Source organism: Tribolium castaneum, chromosome 2, assembly GCF_031307605.1.
Source record: "Tribolium castaneum strain GA2 chromosome 2, icTriCast1.1, whole genome shotgun sequence".
NCBI lineage: Eukaryota > Metazoa > Arthropoda > Insecta > Coleoptera > Tenebrionidae > Tribolium > Tribolium castaneum.
Genome location: NC_087395.1, coordinates 13,174,920 through 13,202,186, shown reverse-complemented (window position 1 = coordinate 13,202,186; position 27,267 = coordinate 13,174,920). Strand labels below are relative to the sequence as shown.

Here is a 27,267-nt window from a genome sequence, read left to right as displayed (position 1 = left end):
TATTAATTCAAGAATGTAAACAAAACATTACCTCTAAGCTGTAACATTAGCATTCTTAACACTGCTAAACACGTTGATCGTTGATTGACGTTGGCATACTGATGGCGTATCAATATGGCGGTTATCCCCTCTATTCAGGCATTTACCGCTCAACCACTTTGTACTAACCATGGGTGTATATCATAGAAAAAATGTGTTGTATTTCCGAGCTGTTGATGAATTTTTAGAAAACCTACGACAATAAAATGAAAACTAAGACACGGACTAAGAGTTTACAACACAATTTAAAAAAAAAATAACGAAAATTCAAATAATTATCTACGCATTACGTCCGCGACTGACTCAAAGCAATCATCAGTGGTACCCAATTACCAATGAGACCAAATAATGAGACAACCTAACAACACAAAGACCTTGGGATGCTATTTCTATCTCTGTCATGCTCTTATTCTATTCTATGCCTCTCTCTTATTCTATGCCCAACAACAAAAATGTGAGGTTAGGTTTTCAGTTCTGTCAGTATCAGCTGTTCTTAAAAAATTCAAAAAATGTCCTCAACGAAGCCCCTTCTGCAACTTGTGACAGTTTCATCATTTGTGCAACCGAGTTTTTGGAACAAATTATCCGAATTAAAAATTAATGTTGACAAATTAAACGATGATGAACGCCAAATCTATGGTTTCTTCTCAAACAGCCCTACAACGTGGACCACACATATTGTGGAAGTGGACAGCACATCATTTAACACGTAATTAATAATGAAATTTACATGTATTTCGCTCATAATGTGTTATAAATTCTAGAACGCTTAATTCACAAAACAACAACATTCCATTTCAAGGAAAAATATTCAATAAAAACACAATTGAACAGTTTAAAGATTGTGACAAAACCAAAATGATTAACGAAGAAGGTAGACGGTTTTTGGAAGAGTTGAAAAGTGGAAAGGTTTTGGAGAAGCCCTATCTGATGAACTTCTTTTTTATTTTGTCATTCAGCGTAAGCAAATTTAGTAACATAACAAATACATTTGATTGTTTTTTTTCTAGGATCTTAAAAAGTTCCATTTTTATTATTGGTTTGCATACCCAGTTCCCCATAATCTGGAAATTTCAGTAGAAGGAATTAGTCCTATTTCAGAGCATTTTACAGAGGCTGAAGTATGTGTGAAGCTTAATTTCTTATCAAAGTGAAATTAAGTTGGCAACACTGGATTATTGAAGTATGATAGGTATTCTTGGATGTTTGGTAATAAAATCGAAATTTTAAATTTTACTATTTCGTAAACGGTGGGTTTCTTCTGCAGAAGAATGTTAACATCGTGATGTTTTGCTTAACCAAATACGAAAAATTAAAGAAATAATTTTTTATATAAGACGAGTTTGATAAAATATTTAATATATTTAATTTTATTGATATATATTTTTTTGAATTAATTTAATTATTATTATTAGTTTTTTAGCAGATTCATCTTTGTTAATGAGAATTTAAGCAAGTAACGTTTGATTCTTGAATTTAACGGTTGATGTTGCCAACTTAATTAATGTCTCAGGCTACCTTGATCAGAAATTTAAGAAAAAAATGTCAGTATGTTGTCTGTGATGTTAGCAATCATTTTACAGGTGGCGTCTTTAAGTACTGAATATACCCGACTAGATCCTCACCAAAAGCCATACTTTTTAATCCATAATAAAAAACTCCATACTTACCACTCGAAACTGAGCCAAGTCAGTGAGAATAATTGCCAGGAGTATTATTTTGCTTTTGCAGATTACATCAACAGTGGCCAACATCCGAAATCTCAAATAAAGAACTACATTATTTTCTTGTTACATCATTGGTTTGTTTCTCCTCTGCTGCTAGAAACATTAAATAAATCAACTATTGCAGCCCTTTCCTTGGAGGTAAAACTTTAAATTTTCTGTTGTTCTTCTTGGACCGTAAATTATCCTGCTGTCAAAGTTTAATCTATAAATTAACTCTACCTCAATGCAACTCAACAATCGATGATATTATTTATGGGGGTGGCGACAACGCGTGGGCTGGATGGGAAAAAAATGAAAAAAATAAATTTGCACCACGATTTTCTAACATGCGAACAACGATGGATCCTCAAATGTATGAACCAGAAACAGCCTTCTTGATGGATACAAAATTGCATCCGCTGCAACTTCAGACCTTCCACAGTCTAAAAAAAATTGACTGAGTTAGTAATTCGTGTCATTTTTAAGGTTGGTGACCTTAAGCGCGTTCAATTTGAATTGTCAAAAAAATGAAAAAAAAAGATATTAATCACGTCTAAAGTTAAGTCAGCTATTTCCTATTTTAATAATCCGCATAGTTCATAACACGTCTTACAATGTCATGGGTGGATAGGATGTGTTTTAAAGACCAATTATCTACGAATACTTTACGTTTTTTTTTATTGGTACACTTTGAATTAAAAATAACGTAATGTAAGATCAGTATACCTTTCGTTGCCATGGAATTAATGGTCATTATAATAAAAAATAATTAAAATGGTGCCATTTATCTTCACGTTTCTTGGGTTACTGATGTTGCCATGGGCATTTTAAAAAACGCGCGTTTCTGAATGTTGGATTTATACACGCTGCAGTGTTTTTTAAATAAGCAAAATAGATTACCAATAAAAAAATACACTTTTAGCAGACTCACCTTGTATAAGAAAGGGGGCTTCTTAAACTATAAAAATTTAAAATAAGTTAATTTTTTAGTCCTTCGTTACATTAAGATGTAAGCAAAATAAAGTAAATTTTGCAGGTTCTGGTTTGTGTTTATAGAAGCCTCCTTATCTTAAAATAATATTAGACTTGTCCGAGCTGAGTCTTCGTCGTATTCCCAATCGTAAAAACATCACTGTTAAAGAAAATTTAACAACAGTATACTATCTCATAATTTTTGTATTTTTAGACTCTAATTAAGTTGCAAAGGGTCAGAAATCCATCATGGAGGCTGTGAGACTATTTTTATTAAAATTCTGTCTCCAGTCTATAGCAAAAACTATCTATTTTTGGTAGATTTTCGAAATTTATCATTTGGATCCAGTACAATACAGAATCTTTTTCTAATAGGTACTGAAAGTTTAAATTTTGGTAAATGGGAGATTGCCTTTTTTGCTAAAGACTTGAACGGGTATTTGCATCATATTTACTAACATTACTACTTCCAGATTATTTGAAGAAAGTGTTGATCTAAATTTGAAACTGATGAAGTGGCGTCTTCTCCCTGATATTAATTTAGATAAAATAAAGAACGCAAAATGCCTTCTTCTAGGCGCTGGAACTTTGGGATGTTCAGTAGCAAGAAATCTTCTTGTATTGTTACAATTTTTAAAATTTTAACTATTAGTTTTGACTAAATCTCTTTCAGGGGTGGGGTGTTAGAAACATCAACTTTGTGGACAATTCAACGGTTTCTTACTCAAATCCAGTTAGACAACACCTGTTCACTTATGAAGACGCAGTTAAAAGTAAACCAAAGGCTGAAGCTGCGGCTGAAAGTTTGCACAAGATATTTCCCTCAATAGTACAATTACTAACGTGCTTTTAAATAAATTTCTGATCAAAGTGGCTTGTGACTTTGATCACAAATTTAATTGAAAACATGGTATAAGTTAAAACAACGTTATTGTAGAATTCTCAAGGTCATCAATTTACGATACCAATGCCTGGGCACAATGTTGGTGAAAGTACTGTTGAATCTGTGAAGAAAAGTGTAGAGGATTTAGAAAAACTCATTCAAGAACACGATATTGTTTTCCTTTTGACTGACTCCAGAGAGAGCCGCTGGTTGCCTACATTACTCGGCATATTCCATAATAAAATAGTAATAAATGTTGCTTTGGGCTTCGATACTTACTTGATCATGAGATATGGTCGCAAAGATATTGAAGATAATGTTAAAGAAGTACAAACTCATTCGGCATTTAAAAGAATATCCGGAAACGAACTCGGATGTTATTTTTGCAATGATGTTACTGCTCCAGGAAACGTAAGTTTTTACTTGCACCATCTTTAGATGAAAAAACTGAATTAATAATTTTTTAACGTTTGCTAAATACGTATCTTGCCGTTGGTTTTATGAAACCGCCTATGTAACGAAATTACAATTTTTCATGAAAAAGAAAAAACTAATTCAATATGTATTAACTTATTACTATTAGCTTTTGTTATTTGACTACTTAAAAATGCAACTTAACTTTGCAACTTTGAAAAATAAAGAAAAATAAAACAAAAAGTTATACTCTAGGGCACTAGGCCATATCAAGGAATCTAAAATAAAGATTTAAGAAATATAATAAATAATAATTTTAATAAAAAATCGAAACGTTGCGAAAAATATAAATTTCATTTACTCCCAGCCCTAAATGACTAAAAGTTTTTCCGGATAAACAATAATGTGACTAAAAATGGAGGTACATAGAAAATTTGAGTTTTACAGGATGTTTGGGAATGGCTTAGCAATATTTCCTTTGTGAATTTCTTATGATCAGACGAGTTAAAAACTCTTTTTTCTAAAAAATGCGTACTTTAGAGTAGTTTATTAGAAGTTTTTCTTTAAGCAAAATGGAGATAGATCGTGGCGCGTGGGCGATTTGAGAATCTTTCAAGGCTAATATGTTCCTTTGAGTGGGAGGTTCGAATCCCGGTCCTGGCAAAAAAAATATTTTTTTTAATTGAATAACAATACACAAATTGAAATAGAAAAATAACGTAGTGGACCAATGAGTTAATTTACCTCTGCTGTTTTGTCAGGAATATTAAAAATTACGATAATTTTTCTAATCGTAGTTCAGCGGTTCTCAAAATTTGGGACTTTAATTTTAGAACAATTTTTTTGGGAAAACTGCATTTTTGATTTCACTTAATCGATTTGTCTTGCCTTTCTCTATCTACCTTTAAATTTTTGCTAAGCCATTCCCTAACACGCTGCATACACTTGTAAGAGATAGCAAAATGGAGCTAAGATAAAATGACGTCAGAAATACTATTTAAAAGGAATGTAAAAAAAATAAAAATTAAAGAGAAAATTAAAAAACAAATACCTCTAAGAGAAGAAAAGTTAAACATAAATATCAAAGAATAAAATATATGCCAAATGAGTACTATACCTACTAAAAAAATAGTACTTGGAAATATGAGGACGTAGGAAGATAAATAAACTGATAATAAATAGCACGAAATGCAATGATAAAGATTAAACTAAAGCCGTTCTTTTTTGTAGAGTATTTCTTAATTTCGAAGTCAACAGTTGAAAATATCTAACTCTGGTGGAACTTCATTGTTTATAATTATAACTTAAAACATACGACTACAAGGAGTATGTATTTAAACCATAATTTAAGCATCAACTACCATGATATGAATCTAAGGGGGTATTGACTAAGTTGATTGGGTTTTATCGATCTTTATTTTAAAAAGTAGAAATTTCACCAATTTTCAATACGATTTACATTTCCTGCATAATATAGATTCCAAATTTCAAATACATTTGAAAGAAATAAAAAAATGTAAGTGAAAAGTAATGTGATAACTAGTTCTACAGAATAAAACAAAATATACAATTGAAATAGAAATAAATGCGGAAAATAAGAAGCCACATTTTGAAAGTAAGTAGAAATTAAGCTTTAAAAAGGGCAAAAATATAGAAAAGTGAATATTGTAGAACGAAAAGGCCAAAAGTCTTTGGACATGGTAAAAACATACTGGGTGATCAGTTTCAATCCCAAACACACATTCAAAATATCTTTGTCTCTACATTTGCGTATTGTTTCCAACGTAATGTTGGAGACATTCTTAATTTGTTTTGTTGATAAAAATATTCTTATTACGATAGGAATATTTAAAGGTAAAGGTAATCACTAATCACAAATCATATTTTTTATGGGTATTCGGGTGTGAAACCGATCGCCCGGTATAATCTTAAAAAACGCTAATAGAAAAAAGTAGGTATAGAATTTATAAGAAACTGTATTTTTCAATGACAAAAAGAATAAGCAAAAATAATCTTTATGTATTTATTTTAAGAGCGCATATTACTAATGTTGTTTCCGTCTTATATTTATTGTTATTCATATGGGTCGATTCATCAAAGCAACGATTTGTGAAGGAAAAACATTACAAATTTTTATACCAAAATATAGATATTGTTTTTATAAAAATCTATTCTCTTATAGTCTCTAAAGGACCGAACTCTTGACCAGCAATGCACCGTCACCAGACCTGGAGTCTCCTCAATCGCAGGAGCTTTGTCTGTTGAGTTAACCGTTTCACTGCTTCAACATGAAGAAGGCATTAACGCACCTGCATTTTACAAAACTGGTCCCCAGCACGAAATGAATTTTACCGACGACCAAGGGGGCGTTTTAGGAATATTACCTCACTCGATTAGAGGATTCTTATCAAGTTTTATGCACGTTTTACCTGCCACACCAAAGTATAATCAATGCATTGCTTGCTCTAGTATTGTTCTAGAAGAGTACAAGGCCAAAGGTTTTGCTTTTCTTCTCGAAACATTCAACAGCAACAATTATCTGGAGAATTTAACTGGACTCAGCAAATTGTTTGCTGACAGCAATTATGCTGATGTAAGTTAAATGATAACATTTCTGCGCCCTCTAGTGAACGAATTTGAACTGCTTCAAAGTGAATTCTGAATTTAAATTTCGCAATGGAGCTTTTCCAAAATCGACCACTAGGGAGCACAAAATACTGTAAAAAAAAGTATTTACTTATTGCAGGTATTGGAATTAAGTGATGAAGAATGGGAGAATTAACTTACAAAGAAGTTTCGGAGAAACGCCTTAGGCCGCCTTTGCTTACGTTATTTAAGTACTAGCAAGCATTTTTTATGTACAAACATTATATGAATGTATTTATTACAATTTAAGAAATAAATCTCAATCGTGGAAAAAATTCAAATTTGAAATAGCGTGCGATTGCGCTGCGCAAGCGCACACATGCTAGGGTCCTTAAATGAAAAAAGTTTTGGTTCCAAATTCTTCCGAGACGGAATTTCACCACACACTCAAACTAGTCTCGACTCGAAACTACTTTCTTGACTTGAAGCAATGATGCGGTGCGAAATTTTGGACCAATGGGGGCAAAGTCTGGATCACACTATAGCATTTTCTTAATACGGTTTCGCTGGTATTTTTGCTTAAAATCCATTAATCTCGTATTTTATTACATTATTTGTTTATAACCAGTATTGGTTTAAATGTGACTCAGTTGTTTGAGTCAAAATCGGGTCATAATTGATCGATTTTTAGCACGTTTTCGTGGCGTGTAAGTGTGGCTGTAGTACGCAAGTTTTCCACCAGGGGGGTCTATGTAAATATTTGAGATTCCGATCATACCAGAATCGCAGGTTTGACCGAAATGTCAAATTCTTTGCACGGTTTTACTTGTTAGTGTGTAATACAGTGTAAAAAGGGCATAATTCTCTTATTTTTAGTGAGATTAGGGTTGTTTTTACCCAGGCCACTTGATCTTGAAGGGGTGAGTTGTATTTTAATTTTGCTTTTATTACACGTGATTAAAATTATTGATTTTCGGGGTGGAAAATTGTTTTCGCCTCTGTGTGGATTATGTGTGGACCTTTTACATTAATCTTCAATTAAAGTGAACGTTTTTATTGATTTATTGTAGTTGAAAATTTTTGTTAATTAAATTTGCGGTTTCGGCCGTTATTTTAACATAAATTACAGTTTTGATTTTTGATTGTTTGACGAGTTGGATTCCAGTAGTTCCCTCAATATGTTTTTGTTGACAATAATCATTCTCGAATGGAATTTGAAATATTTTTATTATTGAGGTCACTGTTTTCCCCAATTTTTTTCCACGATTGTTAACCGACTCACATTCCATTGAATATTTTCATCGCAATTAATCTCATTACAAAGTTTATAAATACATTTTAGTGCAGATAAATGCGAAAAAATCGCGAGATAAATTCGTTACATCACAAATCCTCCTTCAATAAACAAAATTCCTCGATAGGCGGTCCCACCCTAAACAAACAACATTTTTCCTGCATGAAAATATCGAAAATTGTAGTGCGTTGCAGCTTACAACAACGCGTATTATTCCCTTTGTCGGAATTCCTTCCTTCGAACATCTGCCCACCATGTGCGCCACGATCTTGTAGGAAAATCGAGCCGAAACGCACCCTTTGCGTACTACTACAAAGCTATTCTTCCCTGCAGAAGTAATCGAAATTTCATCGTTCAGACTACTACAGTCATGCGACAATTTTAGATCTTTTGTTACAAAAATAAAGAGTTCCGCGTTTTTACACTGACATTGTTGAAGCATTTTATAAAAGAATTAGATTTTATAATATAGTAATAAGAATTTCGCTGCACGCAGCTGTTACTGTATCGTTTCCAGAGGACATGGAGGGCGGCGAGTCTCCGCTGGAGGTGCTGTCGAGGGCCGCTACCATGGTGCAAGAAAACCAGAACGCTCTGGCCTCTGCAGGTATGTGACAGGTGGTCAAATTCCGCCGCCAATTAGTTTTAATTCTTCATTGTCAATGGCACGGTTTGTTGATTGTTCATAGAGTGTGGATATTAAAATTGGCGCGGTCACTAAAGCGTGCGTTTTAAATTATTATCAAGACGCGTTCCACTTTTATTTATTGCCCACAGTTTGTCTAAACAGGAGCTGACTTTAAAAAATATATCCGTATCCGTTTTTAATATCTTCATCTGCTAAAAATTATGTTGATGGAGAACATTTTTCAATGTTTTTTCTTCTTAGTTGCAGTATAAAGCTAAAGTAACGCACATTTGTTATGGGTCATTTTCAACTCGATTATATATATTTTTTTAAATTGAAGTCTAATCTAGTTTGTATGCCAATTAAAAAATTGGTATTTCATAAAAACTTTTTTATGAAATAGTGGAGCTTTTTGGTCAAAAAATATGCATTTGCGAGTAAGTGTGGCTATAGAAACATCTTGAGGTATATCTTAATAATTATGTCTCAAGAAAATTCATTACTTTACATGGAACAATGATTAGTTTGACTTATCATTGTCAAGAGATTCCAAAAAGTAAATATTAACATCATTTTTTAAAATTACAGTCGTCGTTTTTGTCTACTTTTTTGTCCAAAGCCAAAAAATAGCAAAAGCTAAGACCAGAAAGCAGATAAGAACGAAATTATACTTTTTCGTCGTGGTCACACAAAATTTTTAAGGCAGTTTTTGTATTACGGTGTTTACTGTCCGCGTGGAGAAACTAAAAACTTCATTTGAGCCATTTAGTTTCCCAAGAGTCCTGTACATCATTTTATTCAATCACGAAAAACCATAATTTCAAATTGTTTATTGAATAAGTGAGCGAAAACTTTTCGGTTCACTGTTTTTACTAACCTTACCTCAAAGATTATGCAGACGAAAGAAGCTGTTGAGCCCTAAAACAGCTACGATATGTGCTACCATAAACTTCCTAATGCCTAATATTTTAAGTCAACGAGTTTTATTTAAATTTATTGGTTGTCGGTATGTCACTTGGGGTCACTGATTTTGGTTTATTCCAGGCAAAAAATTGTCGTTAAGAGTGGGTATTTACCTAAGAAATTTTATTTTTATTATGGGGGTTCTAAAAGGCAGGACAAAAAGGTTTCAGGCAAATAATACTTGTAAGAACAAATTTTTGCCTGGGATAAAACGACTCAGTGCTGTCTTCCAACCGAAATAGTGAGAATTGACTAAAATCATATGTCATAACACAACAATGCAGTTTAGGATAGTTTGCAGTAAAATGCAAATTAGGGTTTCATTCAGTACCGGCGTACTGCAACATCTGTTAATAAAAGTGTACGAAGTGAGCAATAAACATCTTTACCCGAGAAAACACTAATTTACATTTTAGTGCAGACTAATCATCTTCTTGTCCTCAACTGTATTGTTGTATGATGTATTATTTTAGTCAATCTTCACTATTTCAGTTGGAAGAGAGTATGCAGTAGAGCTGTCCAACATACACCCAATAAATTTAAACCACACTCGTTGACTTAGAATATTAAGGGTTGTTGTAAAAAGGTTAAGGTAGCTAGAAATTTCGTACTTTATCTACTTTTATTTTACCTTATTTAATTTTGAGTAGACTCTTTAACATATGTTCTGCTATAGAAATAAACAAATTGTTACATTTATTTAAAAAACGAGTAGCAACAAATAAACTCAAAATTTTTATACATAAGTTCGTAGAGCCCAGTAAAATAATCCGCTCTTCAGCACATCGAATGGAGTGCTGCCAACAGGATTCGGCTCATTGTGCATAGTTTCTTAATTACGTATGCACAGGGTGATCCAATGAAAGTTGGCACATCCAGCGCTGTGCTATATCGAATATTGCATTCCGATGATGCTTGCACGTTGTCGGAATATTTTTCCTGGTCATCAAAAGTGCACCAGCAGGACGGCGAGTTTCATCTCGATAACAATTATACTTGAAATTTCGAATGCTGATGCCTGGAATGTGATACGTTCACTTCAAGATAACTCAGAGAAAAAGTTCAATCAGAATTGCGTGTTTCGTTATTTTGGCAAAGAAAGCAATAACTAGTGAATGTTAGGAATTTGTTGAGCGTGGAAAAAATTTCCTTTGGCATTAGATCATTCAAGTTTAGTATCATAACAAAACAGCGGAAAACATGCCTTTTCCTTTTCGTCGTACATGTAAACAACTGAAATGATTAGATATTTCCTCTGGTTTTCCCCTTAAGCCAGAAAACAAACGGATTATTTTCAGTTGTCAAATTGCTGTCTAAAACTGCTCTTCAGATGAATAAGTGCATCCACACGTTTTGAAAAAATATTTATAAATAAATGCTTTGTCACAAATTGGAACAAAAACAGTGCAGAAAAAATAGCACCGGAATTTTACCACTGCGCTATGTCCTAAAATTCGTAATGACACATTTTGTGCTTGAATTAACACATCTGAAAAAAAATGTAGGTGCTTACTTAAAATAACTCTAAGCAAGTATAACTGCTGTAACCTTCGCCATACATGTAAAAAATTAACGATTTACTGTTTCTTCAAGAAAAAGTCAAACATAATTTTGTACTTATACTTTGTCGTAAGTAGGTGGTTTTGAAGTGTGTTCGTTCACCTTCTATTTAGGTCGAGAAAACATGGAAATTTAGTTGGTAGTATGCAAATACGATCAGTCTTTAAAAATTGAGTTTGCCAAGGTAATTTTTTGTGTCTGTATAATTATTTGTTTATTTACTGTAAATAGAGTTTTTATAGCAGGTTATCTATTGCTATCAGTTCCTGCATCGCTTATAATAATATTAAAAACTGTAAAATATTTGTTTGCCAAACACTTATCATTTTTATCTCTAATTCAAGGCTTGTAGTTTGTCAATTTTTACTATGATATGGAAAGAAAATTTATTAGAACGCGTTACATTTTGTTTCATTGTTACATAAAATACTTCTTAAATTACACAACCAAATTTTCATCACTTTATTTAAATAAAAAATTCTAGGACAGACCTTAAAAACGCATGTCCTCGTTAACGTGGTAGGTTTGTTCGAAGCCTACTCAATAGTAAAGTACTGAAAGTAGTCGTGTAACCAAATCGTAGTACCAATTTACCAATTGGTAGTTACCCAATCTTGTTCTTGTCCATAAACCATTTGAGTATAGGTAAATAGAATGGTCGGAAACGAAGTGGAGTAATCGACCGTTTTAGATACAATTTTCCTATGTGTAAATAGTTCCTCAATTTATATTTTTAGGACTAATTAGTGGGTTAATTATTTTTGCTATGGTACTTTTGGTTTAAGTTTAAATTGGTTTTTGAAAAATTGAGTTGACAATAGAATTAAAAACATTTTATATAAAATTTATTGCGAAAAAACGTGTCTATCCTCATTTTTAATTTGAAAAACATGAATAAAATATATTCTTTATTGCTAAATGTTAGTTGAACCATTTAAAAATAAAATTGAGTAATGCCACCCTAAGTCAAATATTTATTCGTTATTACGCGCTAGAGGTAAAAGAAATGAAGGTTCTCTTATTTATTAAAACACTGCCGCTACACGTCGTATATTAAATTAATTTAGCCCCGTTAACGACTTGAATTGTAAATATCAACTAGTATTTCTACCGGGTGACTTTTAAAGATTGCATCAAAAAATGCTGTTGGCAAAACTGAAAACTGTGCCTTGCGGAACTTTAACCACATTTTAACTGTTTATTTACGGTCGCACTTTTATAGTTATGTTGGCTTATGGTGGTTTTACATAGCATATGATCTGGCTAAAGTTACACTTCACTTTCAAGGCTTGCTCTAATTGAGTACCTATATTTTCGATCTCATGTTATTATACTTATTACATATTTACAGGATATATGAGAAATATGTGTTAATTTTAACAGGTAACAATGTTCTACAATTAAAACATTTTTTTTAATTTGTAATATTTCAATAAAAATTTGGACAATTTACTTAAAATTTGAAAGATAATATATTGAAACGTGTACCCGCCTATTGGTACAAAAATGAAAGTGCCGAACTCTTTTCGTTGTGACAGAAACAGAAACAACAATTTAAAACAACAATGAAAATTGTTGCTATGAATACTAATTATTTAATACTGACTGGCTCGTTTACACAAAAGAAGGAAAAAAAACAGGGAAAATAATGAATAAGAATTTTGTAAAATGTTGATGAGTTTTATTACGTGGTAAAATTAACACACGTATTTTTGATACCTACTCTTAGATTGGCTAGTTATTATATGGAGTTGTGTCATTTGACTGCCATGTCTGCGATCGTAGGTCGGAAGGGAATTACAATTAAGTATAAAATTTTGACGTTTAGATCTCATAGTCAATGTTGCCAAATTTAAATTTTAAATTTGACACCAACCTGACTAGAAGAATTTTTAATAGTCGCCCGGTATATTTGACATAGTTCGTAATAATTCTTGTAATGTTTCATGATTAAAATCTAAAATATGTTTCAGTGGATTTGACTGTAATTAAGCCGTTATTTCAAAGATTAAAATCTTTCTACATATACAAATTTGACCACTCTATTGTAGAAAGTCAAAATCATTCATTGTAGCCGCTTATTGTGAGGCATCAGAGCAGCGGTATTTTTTGGTCCTGTGTTTTTCACCGATAAATTAATTAAGAAAGACATCGAAATAATAGTCGACACTAGGATCTGATTGATGGTTCACTTTTTTTACAGTCAAAAAAGCCCTTTTAATAAATAAACCATGAGCCAATGCCAAAATATTAAAAAAAAACTTTTTTTTTCACTTTGGCTTCTTAAATTATTCATTGTGAAACTGAAAGTAGTTTCATAAAGAGAACTTTTGTCCAACTCCTTTTAGTAAATTTTTAGTAGTTGTATTGGCAGTGCTGGGCTGGATGTCATCAGTCATCACTGTAATTTAGTGTGTCATCTGTCAACAGCGTCAAGTCGTGTATTAACAAAGCTCGAATAACTAACAAAATTAAGAGGAAATAGTTTGAACAGATCTTGATAAGTTAGACTAAGGAAAACAAACAACAAAAACATAAAGTAAAAAAAATAGTATATTACACTCGTTTTATAAGATTTAATTGTGGCACTCATATGGCAACAATTCGTGCCACAATAAAACGTCTTATAAAACTCGTATAATAATATGCTATTAAAGCATTAACAAGTGATTGTCGGTTGATTATTTTTCCCAAATCGAAGGCCCTTTGTTTTTTGTAAAAATTACCAATGATTTGCCTAAAAACGAGCCAATGGTAAAATATTTTGACAAGAACAAATTAAATTTATTAAAGCCCTAAGAAGTGACTGTCGGTTTATTATTTTTTGCAGTTGGTTCTTTTGTTTAAAAGCCTTGCATATTTTCTCAAAATAATTTCAGAAAATGTTTTAAGGTTTTTTAAGAATTTGCTGTCGGGGATAAGCTTAATTTTTAGCAAAAAGTTACAAAAATGTTACGGATTTTACGGACGCAAATGTCAAAATATTTTGAGAAAAACAAAAAATTCATAAAATTAAGAAATGATACGATAAGTTCTATTTGTAGCAAAAAATAATACTTCTAAATAAGAGTTTGTAGTCATTTTCATTTTACGTAGCCTTATTAAAAAATAACTTGTCTGCACAAATCAATGCCAATGCCAAATTATTTTGCGACAACCAGAAAATTCATTGCAACCCCAAAGTGACTGCCAATTTCCTACTTCTCTTCGGATAAGTTTTGCCTACAGCAAAAATCAGAAAAAAATTGCGAATAATTGGCTTAAAAGTGAATATGTTAAAAAACAAGTTTTTTTGCAGTCCACGTCTCTTGGTAAGCTTTGTTTGAAGTAAAAAATAATCTTACTAAATTAGAATTTGTGGTCATTTTAAAGTAGCATCAACATTTTAAATAGTCGTTTTAAAAAATAGTTTATTTTTTACTCTAGTTTATGATTCGCAGTTTGCAGAAGTCTGACTTTCCCATAATGCCTCACGTTTCTCTGTGCCTTATAAGTGGTCTTTTGCACAGTATCTTATTATAAATAATGAGACCTAAAGTTTGTTTTCGATCACCATCCACAAGAATCATGCAAACGAACCCGCAGGCAAATATACGGGCATCCAAGTATGCAATAAAATCATCAGAAAAACATTTTGCATTGCTGAGATCTTGGGTAAGCATTTGCTGCATTTTTCCAATTCGCGCATTCTACCACCCTCGCTGGAAGACCGGTCGTAGCGCCATGTCTCTAAGCGCACATTCCAGTCAATCTCTTAATTACGACTCTTTCTTCGATTCACTGAAATGATCCACGAGGCGTCTCACTATTATTTATCGTCGAAGAAAACTTGATGGAATTCGACAAATAAATCGTTTGGTGTCTTCTTACGTAAGGTCGATTTTCGAGCATCGACGCCAACGTCACGATGGTGTGAAGCAAGAATTTCAAGCAACGTGGTATGCGGTCCGGTTGCCGTTTTAAAGATAAGAAAACCAGGAATATCCAGCGAGATCACGACCATAATGATGTGGAACAAAAGCGTCCAGCATCATAACGAAAAAAATCAAAAGTATAATGACACTAATGACCAGCTGTCGAAAGACCGGATTATCCGATTCCGGTGGAAGAATGTCGTAGTCGCCCGTAACGAAAATGCTCGGAATTTTTCTAAAACGATGGTGGGAGATTAGTTCATAGAAGAATTTTTATGGTAGATGATTGTCACGAAAAATGCGATGTTTTTGTGAAGAATGATGCTGTTCGCGTGTGGCGATTTTGACGTCACCAACACGAGATCGAATTGTTTTTTCATGCGTAATTCTCTATTGTCACAACTCATAATTAAGTGTTTGTCAAAAGAAAAGAATGCGACCGATTTTAAATATTGATTTATTCCGTTTTGTCATTATTTACCGTACAAGTGTGCTCATCGTTATTCTTGATTGTCGGTTAATAGATGCACTGTTTCACGTTGTCTTGGCATACTTTAATCAGTGGCGTAGCTAGAATTTACGACAATTGGATAAATAATTTTCAGAGCTAACACATCAATGAATCTTATTTATATTTGAGATCAATATTAAAAATGCAAAGAAGGTGCTTATTAAATCGAGTTCTGAGACTTCATCACAAAACTTATTGAAAGAAAAAAATATCTGAAGTTCTGGTCAATTGTTTCAGTGCCTGTCTATAATTTTCAAGTAAATTTTGTATGTGATTTTTTTACCAATAATAAATAAAAAAATACAAATCTTTATTAAGAAAAATTTTCAATTTTTATGTATTTTGAAGAAGTACGTTCTTAAAAGTGGAATCTATTGTTGGCAGGTTCGGATATTATAGCTAGGTTAGAAATAATTTATTGTATTGTTTCATAAAAAATATAAATATTGTCATCAAAATAGTGACTAGGGCTTAAGAATATAGACTTATGTTGGCCGAGTTGGTATTTTACAAATTTTACTGTAAAATGTAAATAAGAGAAGTATGGCTTCAAATTACAAAACATTTTTTTTTTAATTTTTTAAATTCCCAATGTTTTTTATCTTAGAAATTATGTGCCTATTTTTTATGCTTAGTAGCTTCTACTTACGAAATTAATTTCTGGTTGTTACAAAGTGATTCATGAGAAGGATTATCGGTTAAAAACTGTTTCTTACAGATTTAAAAAATGTCGTTTTTCTGTAGATGTTGCTAAATAATGATTTTCAGCACTTTGCCCAAAGTTTTTTTAATGGTAACGGGGATTACAAAATTTTATAAAATCAATATCACAGCGTATCAGTGTCAAAAAAACTATTAGCTGTTTTAAAACTAAAAAAACGCTAGCGTCACAGTTTACCGAATTATGTTTTCAAATGAGATTGATAAAATTGTAAAATAGTTATTAATTATTAGATCTCTCATTGAAAGTATAAATAACATTAGCTATTACATTTTTGAAGTGCATGAATAATTTGTAACAGAGAGAACATGCGACGTTGGTGTTTTTATAGTTTTGGAACAGCTAATATTAGCCAAAAACCCTATTAAACCTTATTAAATGTACGTTCCGAGCTCATTACGAAAGTTTTTCAAACTTGGCCGAAGTGAAAACAAAATTATTGAATTAGAAATTTTTAAAGCATATTCGTAATCTTTTTTAACCAAAAAAATCGCTGTAGTAGAGTGCCATTTGAAGAAAAACATTTTTTAACTCAAAAACTAGTACCTAATATATAAAATTTCGTAATAATCACATTTTTAAAGTACTTGATGATAAACTAATTGTTTATTTCGTAAAGTACATATTTTTGGCAGAAAACGCTTGGGGTATTCTCTTAATAATAGCTACGGCACTGATTAAAGTAGTTAATTGTGTTTAATTCCCGTAATTGCAAAAAACTGGTGAAGATGACACCTCCGCGGCCATTTACCCGTTGCTCATATTTCCGTGCGATGCAAATTGCTGGTTTTAGTTGTGATTCGTCCTGAGTCGGCTTATTTTTTTCTTCACCGTTGTTTTTGTTTAATCTTGGCTCTCTGAAACTCTTTTTCGCTCGAAACCAAACTGGAACAATTCCGCATTTGATGCAACAAACTTGAGCAAAACCGAGATGTAGTCAGCACGATTGCGATCGAATCAATTCTGAGATAATGAGATCATTTTTGCATCATTTCTTTCCGTGAAATCGAAGCAATGAGCGGCTTCTGTGCGACAATAGCGTCACAAAAATGCGCTCTTTGTGCGGAGCTTTCGACCGCAGTCTAATAACCGACCTTGCTGTATTTACTACTTCATTAAAACTTGGTCGGAGATAGAAAAATCCAACACGTCCGTTCTTGCCGTTCGTGTTTTTCGGACGTGGTCGAAGATTAATCGAGCGCGAAGTAGATTCTGGTGGTACCACATAAAACAAAAAACATCGAACCGGTCAAAAAGAACGTCGAAGGAAAAACGGCTTTATTGAATCGGTCGTAGAGTCGCTCCGTTCTGGATGAATAAAAAAACTAATTACGTATACCTGAAAGTCTCTACCTGCGAGATTCTTATGAATGAAGGCTAGTTTACTACTCCTTGGGCTGTCGCACAATGGCTTTCGGTTTGTGTGTGTACAATGGGATGTGTGAATTGAGTGTTGAGTGACTTTTGACGCCTTTTTCCGACGGAATAAAATGGATTTTTCGGTTTTCGTCCACGAATTAGTTAAAACCATGAAACAACAGCAAGTCCCCAAACGCGTCTTTTGGCAACCATGGCTAGACGAAGGTAATCATGACCCCGGCGTTCCGTCAAAGAAACGTTTGATTACCGGATGTAGTCCATCTTCTCTCGGCCTTGGTATAGGTCGCAGCGGGTCGTTCATATTAACAACCTATTCTCTATTTTTTATTTAAATGCACGTTGACTTTGTGTGAATCTAGAATACGGCTGTTTTAGATATGTATTTTGATATCAATGTCACATATTAGATCAGATTAAAAAATTGCTTTCTTTGGGGAAGTTGAGGGAGTTGACCATCTCAAAGTTAGGTTAAATTTTTCAAATTGAAATTGCTTTCTTTTGAAATCTGAAAATTTTAACGTAAATTTTGAAAAAACAACCGTTTTCACATTGGAAGCGTTACAAAAAATTAATGTCGTTTTGTAAATATAGACTGTTCAAAAATCTAAGCTATTCCGGATTCTGCGGCTTTTTAACCTTTTCAAAATTTCAAAAACTAATATAATTTTAGGTCAACTTTTATGTCATCATCTAATTCTGAGAATACGTGCCAATAAAAGCGAAAACCTATAATGTTTTGTTCGAAAGAAATAATTAGAAATATGTCGTGATAAGAGTTGAGTGATTTTCATGTTTTTATTAAAGTATTATGCTAATATGCAAAATAATTCTCAATCTGTTATCTTTTTTTTCTACCGGCGACAGTTATAGGCTAGGTTTTAGGAACTGATTAAAATTCATTTTGTCGAAAACCAAATATTTCAGGACATATAATCCTTTTTGACAAAGAAGAATATCAAACTAACTCAAATGTACGAAAAACTGTTTGAGAATTCCGAAACTATTTTTATGTTTTGTGAATAGTTACCAGTTGTTGTGATATTGGTTAAAGCTTGGTTCCTTAAGATAAAGACTAATTGAAATCAGAGATAAATACTTTTAATTGTTCTTATTCAAGTTTGACAGTTTATACAATTGATACTCTACTTTTCAAATGTAAAATTATTCAAGGATTCTAAATTTGTTAATTTTTTGCCTACGAGCGATTGTTTTTAAAATATCAGTCAAAGTTTGAGGAACTAGTTAAGATTTAATTAACGAACAATAGTTTTTTGCAAAATATGGGATCAAAACAAAAGTGTCTTAATTTTTTAACTGGAGCTAACAGTTTCTCTGATATCAGGCAAAATTTGGTTTCTTAACATAAAAATGAATTGTAGTAAGAGATGAATGCGTTTCGTTCTGTTTTTACTGAAGTTAAATAGTTCAGTCAATTATTGATATGTAAAATTATTCGAGGATTCTGAATCTGTTTTCAATTTTTGGTCAACGGGCAATAGGTTTTAATTTAAAAAGTTTAAGGAACTACTTAAAATGTATTTTGTCAAGAATCAAACACTTCTGAACGTATATTGTCCTGCTTTGACAAGCAATTTTTTTAATCAAAAACAGATGATGGCAGTATTTTGTCAATGACAGAATTCAGTACCCCAGTCAAACAGTATCTAAAGTAAAATAGAATTTTGGAAGTGCCGTTCCTCATCAAGTCATCAGTAATACCCTATATGTACCAGTATTTTTAACAACTGATACACAAGAAATAAAAAAAATTGTGAATAATTAAAATGTTTGTTTTGTTTATTTAGAGGAGTCGTCGAAGCAGTCGAGCAACAAGCAACTTCCGACCGCCAAATGGAAGAGGGATCGACGTTCGAGGCTTCCGGAGTACTCGCGGAAGTCCGATCCGAAAATCGCCGAGACGTTCGGAACGGAACCGCCGGAAACGCCAAATCAACACGCCGCGAACGGTCAGGATAATGCCCCGCTCGATATGAGTGTTAGACAAAGAGGGTTGCCTCCTTCCTACTCGCAAACTATTAATAATCCAGGATACAGATCTAACTACAGACCCAGTGTTATACAGAAAAATAGAGAAGATCTTCCTCCTGGTTAGTATTATTTTTGATGGAAGTTTGATACCGGTTGCATTTTTGGTGTTTACCACATCCGCTGAAAAATAGATCAAGTTGGATTTGGGTGCTATTTGCGTTGTGGCAAAGTTCAAAATTTACACATTAATACACAATAAGTGTCAGGGTATTGTTCGAAAAGAATTGAGGGAAATGGCTGCAAGAATTTGTATTCTTTCGTAGCGTCACAGTTTATTCAAATTGCCCGAATTTATTGGAAAGTTTTGTTTTTACACAATTGTCTTGTTTGTTGAAGGAAATTGTGTCATTATCTGATTAACTGGTTAAATTGTTTTGAGCCAGATTATTAAAATTCATTTATCTCTGATTTTTATTTTTTACATAATCTCAAAACTAATTTAGTTTTTAAAATTAATATTAGGTATATATAGTATAGTAAAAAGCTAGTTGTTTTGGTTTAAATGTTCAAGGTTTTTATTAACTATTAAAAGAGAATAGCATACAATTCACATTGAAGATATACAGGGTGTATAAAAAATTCGTGTGTTAATTTTAACAGGTAACAGAGCTCAACACAAAACATTTTTTTTATTTGTGATTTTTCAAAAACGTTTCGACAATTTACTTAAAATTTGGAAAGGGAACACATTGAAACGTGTACCCGCCTATGGGTACAAAAATAAAACTACCGAACTATTTAGTTGTGATAGAAACGGACAATTTGAACAATTTAAAATAACAATGAAAATTGTTCCTATGAATACAAACTAATTATTAAACACTGATCGGCTCGTTTACACAAAAACTAGGAGGAAAACCTTACAAATTATAAATAAGAATTTTGAAAAATGTTGTTGTACTTGAAGAGTTTTATTACGTCATAAAATTCACACAAGTATTTCTGATACACCCGGTATTGGGATAAAATTAAAAAAAATTCTCTCTCGAATATCAGTGAAATTAAGTACTTGAAATAAGAATTTATTTAATTTGCAAGTTATATCGAAATTTATTTAATTTTCCAATTTTCTGTTATGTAAATTGTGTTTTAACAGCGAAAAATTTACGTAACCAGTTAGAAATTGTGACATTGTGTAATGAAAGGATTTTTGAAAGGTTTCCGAAAAGATCACTGTATGAATACTAAATAATGGCATTTTCACTGCAAAGTAATTACTAATAGGTAAATTTAATTCAGACAGACAAAAATTATCCCGACACTTTTCAATTAGTATAATAACAAACTACGAACAAAATAGTAACAGCAAGGCACTAATAGATAATTTTTATTTTTCGTCAATCAAAGCCGGATCAAGATACGATTTCAGTAATTTTTATTTCACTAGATGAAAGAGAATTAAATTTTGCAGTGGTTTGTATTATTACCATTCCCTATACCCATCTGTGATATTGTTAAGTCATGTTGGTTTTCTTTGACATTGTCAGAAATTCCTTACTAGCCACAGCTATTTTTGCAGAATTTGACAATGAAATATTCCCCATTGAAACGTTCTGTTTAAAGTTTTGCTATCCTTTCCCTAAAATAAATTTATTGAATTTTGATTTAAAAAACTTTGATTTGGTGTAGAAGGGTACATTGGGTAAATTGGCTTCCCTCTAAAATATTGAATCGATCCCTCATTAGGAAGCGATTTGCGACCACCTTTAGAGTGGTCCGATCCTTACGAGGCAAAGTTTGTACCAAGTCGTACAGTAACACAGCAACTCAATAATAATGAAGATGAATACATCCAGATAGAAAATACCAACAAGCTGGTAAATTAGTCGTTATACACAAATCAGTTTTTAAGTTGCACAAATTGTTTGCACAATATTCTATTTCTTGACAGTGGTATGGATTAATAAGATTCGAATATTGTTGCCCAAATTAAACGTTTAAATTTAAGAAATATACCACATTTGGATTTGATTTATAAAATTTGTCAATGACAATATAAAATTTATACAGACTGGAAAAATAACATACAAAATTCATATCTTTGTTATGGATTATTTATCAAAAAAAAATCTCGAACAGGTTGATTTTATTTTTTAAATGCTACATTTTGACACCATTGCGATATTTATGACGTTTTTTAATTTTGAGTTGTTTTTATTTAATTTAAATGACAACCTACATTCTAGTTTACTGTGTTTAGAAGTAGGTATAATCTTATCTTTCTGGAAAAGAAAATAAAAAAGACAATAAAATCAAAAAGTAAAAAAAAAGTTTTTTGTTTATTTTTGTGTTTAAGCGTAATACTAGTTATTTAAAAAAATAAATAAAAAACAGTTGACCCTTATAAAATAAGCCAAGAACAAACAAAGCATTTAGTGTGCAATTGTAATTATCAATATTTTTTTAAATTTATTTTATTTATTTATTAGAAAGATGTGTACATACCTAATATAAAAATGTATAAACAAAAATGTTGGTTGTCATTAAAAAAAAATAAAATTGCTCAAAAACGAATAACATCATAAATGTAACTGTGGTAGCAAAATTTTTTGAAAAATGAACCAAAAAACAAAGATAGATATGATAGATAGATATGAAGTTTGTGCGTTACTTCTGGTCCATTCTGTAAAAACGCCTTGGTTTATTGACTGTGTAAAAATAACAGAAACTTCACTTTTTGAACTGATAATAAATAATCCAAAATATTAATCCTTTTTTTCTCTTGTAGGAATATCGATGTGCGATCCAATCATCGATGAGCATTTCCGTCGTTCTCTAGGCAACGACTATCTTTCTCTCTTTTCAAACAACAATGTTTCTAGAGAGGCAATCCCTGTTAAACCTCCTCCGAAAGTTCCCACCACAACGAACGTGATTGAATTAATGGACACTGCAGGTTTATCTGTGGACGATCACTTCGCCAAAGCTCTAGGTGACACATGGGTGAAACTAAATAAAAAAGAAGAACTCAAAAACAGTACCGGTGACAATCACAGTATAGTTACTATTTAAAAAAGCTGAATCGATGTGTGTTTAACGTTTAAATGTATGGTGTTAAATGTAAGTTTATCGAAATAACGTACAAATGTATCTTAGGCTTAGATAGGTTTCACCGAAGGTCGCGAATTGAGGTTTGTTTCATTCAGGGATCGAATGACTTGTTTTCTTATTTTTATGTGTAGTTTCTATTGAGAGCACAACCTGACAAAGGCTGCCTTCCAATTGACCAGTTAATGATTCCTTATGTTCCATTGTTGTAAATATTGGACTGTCTTGTATATAGGTTTTTGTAAATACAAAAGTGTTATCGCCTAGTTTAGCACTTCATATTTATAATTAATTTAGTCCACTCTTGTTGCTTAGTTCTAAACTCCATTATGTTACTTTGGTATACGTAATTAAAATGACAAATCTAATACAAACTTTTCTTACCAGACCCAGTTCCCTCCAACACAGTCACATCACTTGGTGTATTTCGCTGGTATTTGGTACAAGAACTGATTTCATATGGTGCTAGAATCAAAATAAAATCTCACCACCACACGAAAACAGTGCCCAAAGCCAAATCCTACAACTGTTGTTCCACCACAAAACTGTTCTCACCACCTTGGAATCGGACTTAAGTATGAATCTGTTGTCACACTGCTTTCTTAAACACAAAATAGATATTCACTTACAACCGGTAACGAAGTTTTGATAGCAAGGATGACGGGAACTCGGTAAATGGTTCAAGACAAGACCACTCTATATTTCCTTCCATGTTTTTTCTCCTTTATTTCCAGATTAAATTTCTACGGGATATCGGATTTGCGGTGGCGTGATTTTTGTCTATGAAGCGGTACAATTTTTTCAATGGGACCGGCCCGAAGACGGGCTGGTACCGCTTGGGTGCGATGGTGGTACTGAATTTGGCCCAATTCGACAATGGTGTAATTTGAGTTATTCGCGTAGTACCTGCAGCTTGTAACCCAATCAGCTAGTGACGGATCGGGTTTTCCAGCGGAAGAAAAATACGATTTCCTGTGCCACCACATTTCTAAGTTTTTCTTTAGCAAAATTCGTGACTTAAACTAGTGCGTTACGACTCTCAAAATTTTTCCAGTAATTAATTTAAGAAAAATATACAAGATGCTACCATTTTTAACGTTATCATGTGTTGCTTTTTGAAACAAAATTCAAAGCAATCTGAAAAACTTTGACAAGAAAATTTCATGATGACAAGGCTAAAGAAATAATTCTAGTTAGGTGTCAAATTAAATTTTTCATAAAAATACAAGGTGTTTCCTCTAACTCAGAAATTAACTACGTATTGTTCCATTAATGATATTCATTTAAAATTTGGTACCGTAATCCCCTTTATGGCTTGTTTAACGAAAATACCTATTTTCAAGATGGTGGCATCTCTGGTTATACTGAAGTCGATACCATATTGGTTATTTGAAATAGAAAACTAAATTTTATTTGCGTTTTTGGATTTCTTGAGTTATTCTAGGAAATTGTCATCAGCTTTTCCTATACTTAAATTTAGCCGTTTTTTGGATATTTATATTTTTAAATACAGGGTTATTCTTGTAAGACTCCGCAACTGAACAGGTAAAAATGCAACACAAACTGCACTTTACAAAGCATACATTCTGGTTTTATTGGATATGTTTCGAAACCATGTGAAGGCCATCGTCGCATTTTTTCTCAAAATTAGTTATAAATTATTTATGCACTACAAAAAATTAATACCTAATGCATTTTATGGTTTCAATGAGAGATGTAATTATTAACTATTTAACATTTTTATTAACCTTTTTAAAAAAAAATAATTTGTTAAATTGCGACATTGGCGTTTACATGGTTTTGAAAACGCTAATGTATTTAAAAATCAAATTAGAAGTTAGTATACTTTTGTGACATATACAGTGCATTCAGAAAGTCTTTAAATCAACACTTGCTGTGAAATTTTGAACGTATGGTGATTTCTTACGGTTACTACATACGAAAATACTGGCGTTGGAGAAAATCGCAAGTAGCGCATTTGACACTTCAACAGAATAAAACGATAATCTATCAAAGACAATAAAAAATCTGTCAATCTAAATTCCACAGCAAGAGTTGATCTAAAGACTTCTTGAACGCACCGCAAAAAGAGTACAGTTGTCATTCAACTTTTTCTAAAATACGTCAACAAACTCCAAATCTTGAAGATTACGTTTGGAACACTTCAAGTATCCAAAACTCATTTTTTTTAATGGATGCCTCATAATCTTCTTTGCTAAATCATGGCCAACATGATGTAAGTTGGCGATAGCTAAATCATGAAGATGTGAGTGTGACTTGTTTTAACAGTTCTTGCAAATCTGTAGACATAAAGTAATTTATGTTCGGCAAACCATCTTCTAACAGGGCTATTACTTTTTAACACGTGGTAAAGTTTGTTAATCTCGGAGAAAGGTTCCATTTTTCATCTTCAATTGAAAAAAATTAGTTATTATTCTTCGACACTGTCAAAATTTCCAGTTTTTTTTCTGTGTATATTTGACAGATTTGAAGCAATCTTAAGCCTTGTCGAGTCTATTTCGAAAAATAAAATGTTGTATTCAACTCGTTTTCGTGTAAATCGGTTCATTTATTTCACCTCATGGATGATAAACGTTCTCGGGGACGTTTAAAAATCCACTCGTGAAATAAAACGTCCGATTTACACTCAAACTCCTTAAATAAATAAGTATTTTATTTAATTTATTTATGACCAACAACTTCTTATTGCCTTCCACTAACCGAAAAGTTGATGAAGTTACGACAGACTATTCGACAAAGGATGTTTAAGTCTAAGAAGAAAGATAAAAAAGAAAAGATGGGTGAAGCTGATTGAAAGAAAAAAGGTAAGAAGAAAAGAAAATCTGGAGAAATTGCTTTAGAAAATTATAATGAGAAAACTGGGGTAGAAAAAATATAAAAGCAAACCGAATTTAAAATATAAAAAGCCACAAGTTTATTAATGAAAAGGAAACTAAAGAAGACTATTCTATTCTGTCTCAGTCTAAAACAGGTTGAAGCAGACGGAGGAAAAAAGATTATACTCACTAAGTAGGTAAGGAAGATGAAAACTTAAAAAAAGCTAAAAGAAAAGCAAAAGTAAAAATGTTGGGTAGATGTACCGGTGGATGGGTACCAGGGGACCAAATTTAAATAAAACTATTTATTATCTTTAAACTAAAAAAGAAAATAAAAAAATTAAAAAGGACAACTAAACAAACTGGTTACAAATAAGAATCCGACAAAGAGGAGAAAAAAGAAAATGGAAGTAGAAAAAGCAGAGGAAAAAATAATGGACTCAGAAAAGAGAAACAAAACTATTTCTAAAAAGAAAAAAACACAATTAGAATACAAACAATCAAAAATAAAAAAACATCAACACATGTTTAAAAAAACCTAAAAGAAACGAAAAGGTAGAAGAGGTAAAAATAGAGAAAATGAAAGTAGAAAAAAGAAGAAAAGAGATTCTAGTGAAAAAAGCAGAAAGCAAAATTGGAAAAAAAGAACGAAAGAAGTCTAAATCATCAATGGATGTCTGAAGAAGAAGAAGCTAAATAAAAAACTGATGCTGTTAATGACTGTATTCGACTAGAAGAAGGGTGACAAGAAGAAGAAAAAAGAATAGATACAAAATTGTAAAAAGTAGAGAGATATAAGAATCTGTAAGGGATTAATTTGTATAAAACATTTGCGTTAATTGTGTCTTTTTAATCTTTCTGTAAATTTAAACAAATGATAACAGAGAAAGAAACACGACAAATGCAGTGGCGTCATTAGAAAGCTTTTCTATAGGTATGAGGACTAAAACGACAGAATTTATTTATTGTAGCACAATACAATTTAAGTCCTTTATTATCGGTACATTGCCTGTTTCCTATCAATTATAAACTTGTTGTTTGTTTAGAAGTTCCTTCTTTATAAGCTATCAGACTGCTTCATTTTAATTAGCAAAGTTTATTAGAAAGTATTTAGGACCAACTTTGTATTATAGGTACGTTTTCTAGTCAAATAAAGGGCTCATTTCATTTCTGATGCTTTCTAATTTGTGTAGATGAATTTCTAATCAAATCTGAAATTATTGCCAAAGGTTCAAATCAACGATGACGACGAAGTGATATGAAAAAGTATAACCATTACGATAAATACCCGAAATATTTAATATTAAGTTTAGGTCAACTAAAATTGGTGTATTAAAACAGATTTTTTGCATATTACCAACCGCTTCAATTTGCAAACGAATCGTATTTTGAAACAAACATAAACCATAAACACTGCGCGTCGATGTGGTTTGAAACTTTTCCCTCACACAGCACAAAAATCCAATTTTTCAAAAGTTTCAAAAATACACTCTTAATCACAGGCGCGAAATTTGATTGATCGCGTCTTAATACTCATGAGTCACAATCTCAACTGATTTCATCGGCAGTGGATGGCCGTTGTTGCATCAATGGGAATTACATCACCCCATGTTGAATTTAAAAGACACCCTCTAGACGCACAACGACCGTACCCAGCGACGATTTGTTTGACTTACCGGTTTACAATGTTTAGGGGATCTCATTGTGTATTTTTTACTGAAGGGTATAACAAAGGAAAGAAGTTTTGAGTGGGAAGAATTGG

The 27,267-nt window shown here is 32.2% G+C and overlaps 2 protein-coding genes and 2 non-coding genes across 6 annotated transcripts; 2 read left to right on the top strand and 2 right to left on the bottom strand.

The window, feature by feature from the left end:
* The first annotated feature begins 478 nt into the window (after positions 1-478).
* Positions 479-6,935, top strand: Atg7 (Autophagy-related 7). Its single transcript, XM_008201413.3, has 10 exons — positions 479-748; positions 804-999; positions 1,050-1,160; positions 1,623-1,840; positions 1,891-2,118; positions 3,191-3,335; positions 3,391-3,546; positions 3,655-4,011; positions 6,197-6,607; positions 6,761-6,935. Exons 1-10 carry the CDS (start codon positions 549-551, stop codon positions 6,794-6,796), a joined length of 2,058 nt encoding a protein of 685 aa, XP_008199635.2. The 5' UTR covers positions 479-548; the 3' UTR covers positions 6,797-6,935.
* Positions 6,936-7,358: 423 nt separating this feature from the next.
* Tgi (Tondu-domain-containing Growth Inhibitor) lies at positions 7,359-23,042 on the top strand. 3 transcript variants are annotated; one of them, XM_963763.5, is made up of 4 exons: positions 7,359-7,520; positions 8,412-8,501; positions 19,377-19,679; positions 22,349-23,042. In XM_963763.5, the coding sequence occupies exons 2-4, from the start codon at positions 8,417-8,419 to the stop codon at positions 22,630-22,632; spliced, it is 672 nt and encodes a 223-aa protein (XP_968856.3). In that variant the 5' UTR covers positions 7,359-7,520; positions 8,412-8,416; the 3' UTR covers positions 22,633-23,042. The 3 variants fall into 3 exon arrangements, with proteins under 3 accessions (XP_968856.3, XP_008199634.2, XP_008199633.2); XM_008201412.3 differs by having other exon boundaries at positions 8,391-8,501; XM_008201411.3 differs by lacking the exons at positions 7,359-7,520; positions 8,412-8,501 and adding an exon at positions 17,322-17,775.
* Positions 22,320-22,433, bottom strand: LOC135265525 (U6atac minor spliceosomal RNA). Its single transcript, XR_010333268.1, has one exon. It is a non-coding gene; the product is annotated as a U6atac minor spliceosomal RNA (small nuclear RNA).
* A 40-nt stretch (positions 23,043-23,082) lies between the features above and the next one.
* Mir29 (microRNA mir-29) lies at positions 23,083-23,212 on the bottom strand. The gene is given in 1 exon segment (NR_038709.1): positions 23,083-23,212. It is a non-coding gene; the product is annotated as a microRNA mir-29 (primary transcript).
* Positions 23,213-27,267: the final 4,055 nt, after the last annotated feature.

What these genes read in the sequence shown, in the direction of transcription:
- Atg7 (XM_008201413.3), top strand. Translation starts at nt 549, where the DNA reads ATGTCCTCAACGAAGCCCCTTCTGCAACTTGTGACAGTTTCATCATTT. An exon ending in GACAGCACATCATTTAACAC is followed by an intron (nt 749 to 803) that starts GTAATTAATAAT and finishes TATAAATTCTAG; the next exon opens with AACGCTTAATTCACAAAACA. An exon ending in TTTTTATTTTGTCATTCAGC is followed by an intron (nt 1,000 to 1,049) that starts GTAAGCAAATTT and finishes TTTTTTTTCTAG; the next exon opens with GATCTTAAAAAGTTCCATTT.
- Tgi (XM_008201411.3), top strand. Translation starts at nt 17,682, where the DNA reads ATGGATTTTTCGGTTTTCGTCCACGAATTAGTTAAAACCATGAAACAA. An exon ending in GCAACCATGGCTAGACGAAG is followed by an intron (nt 17,776 to 19,376) that starts GTAATCATGACC and finishes TTGTTTATTTAG; the next exon opens with AGGAGTCGTCGAAGCAGTCG. An exon ending in TAGAGAAGATCTTCCTCCTG is followed by an intron (nt 19,680 to 22,348) that starts GTTAGTATTATT and finishes TTTCTCTTGTAG; the next exon opens with GAATATCGATGTGCGATCCA.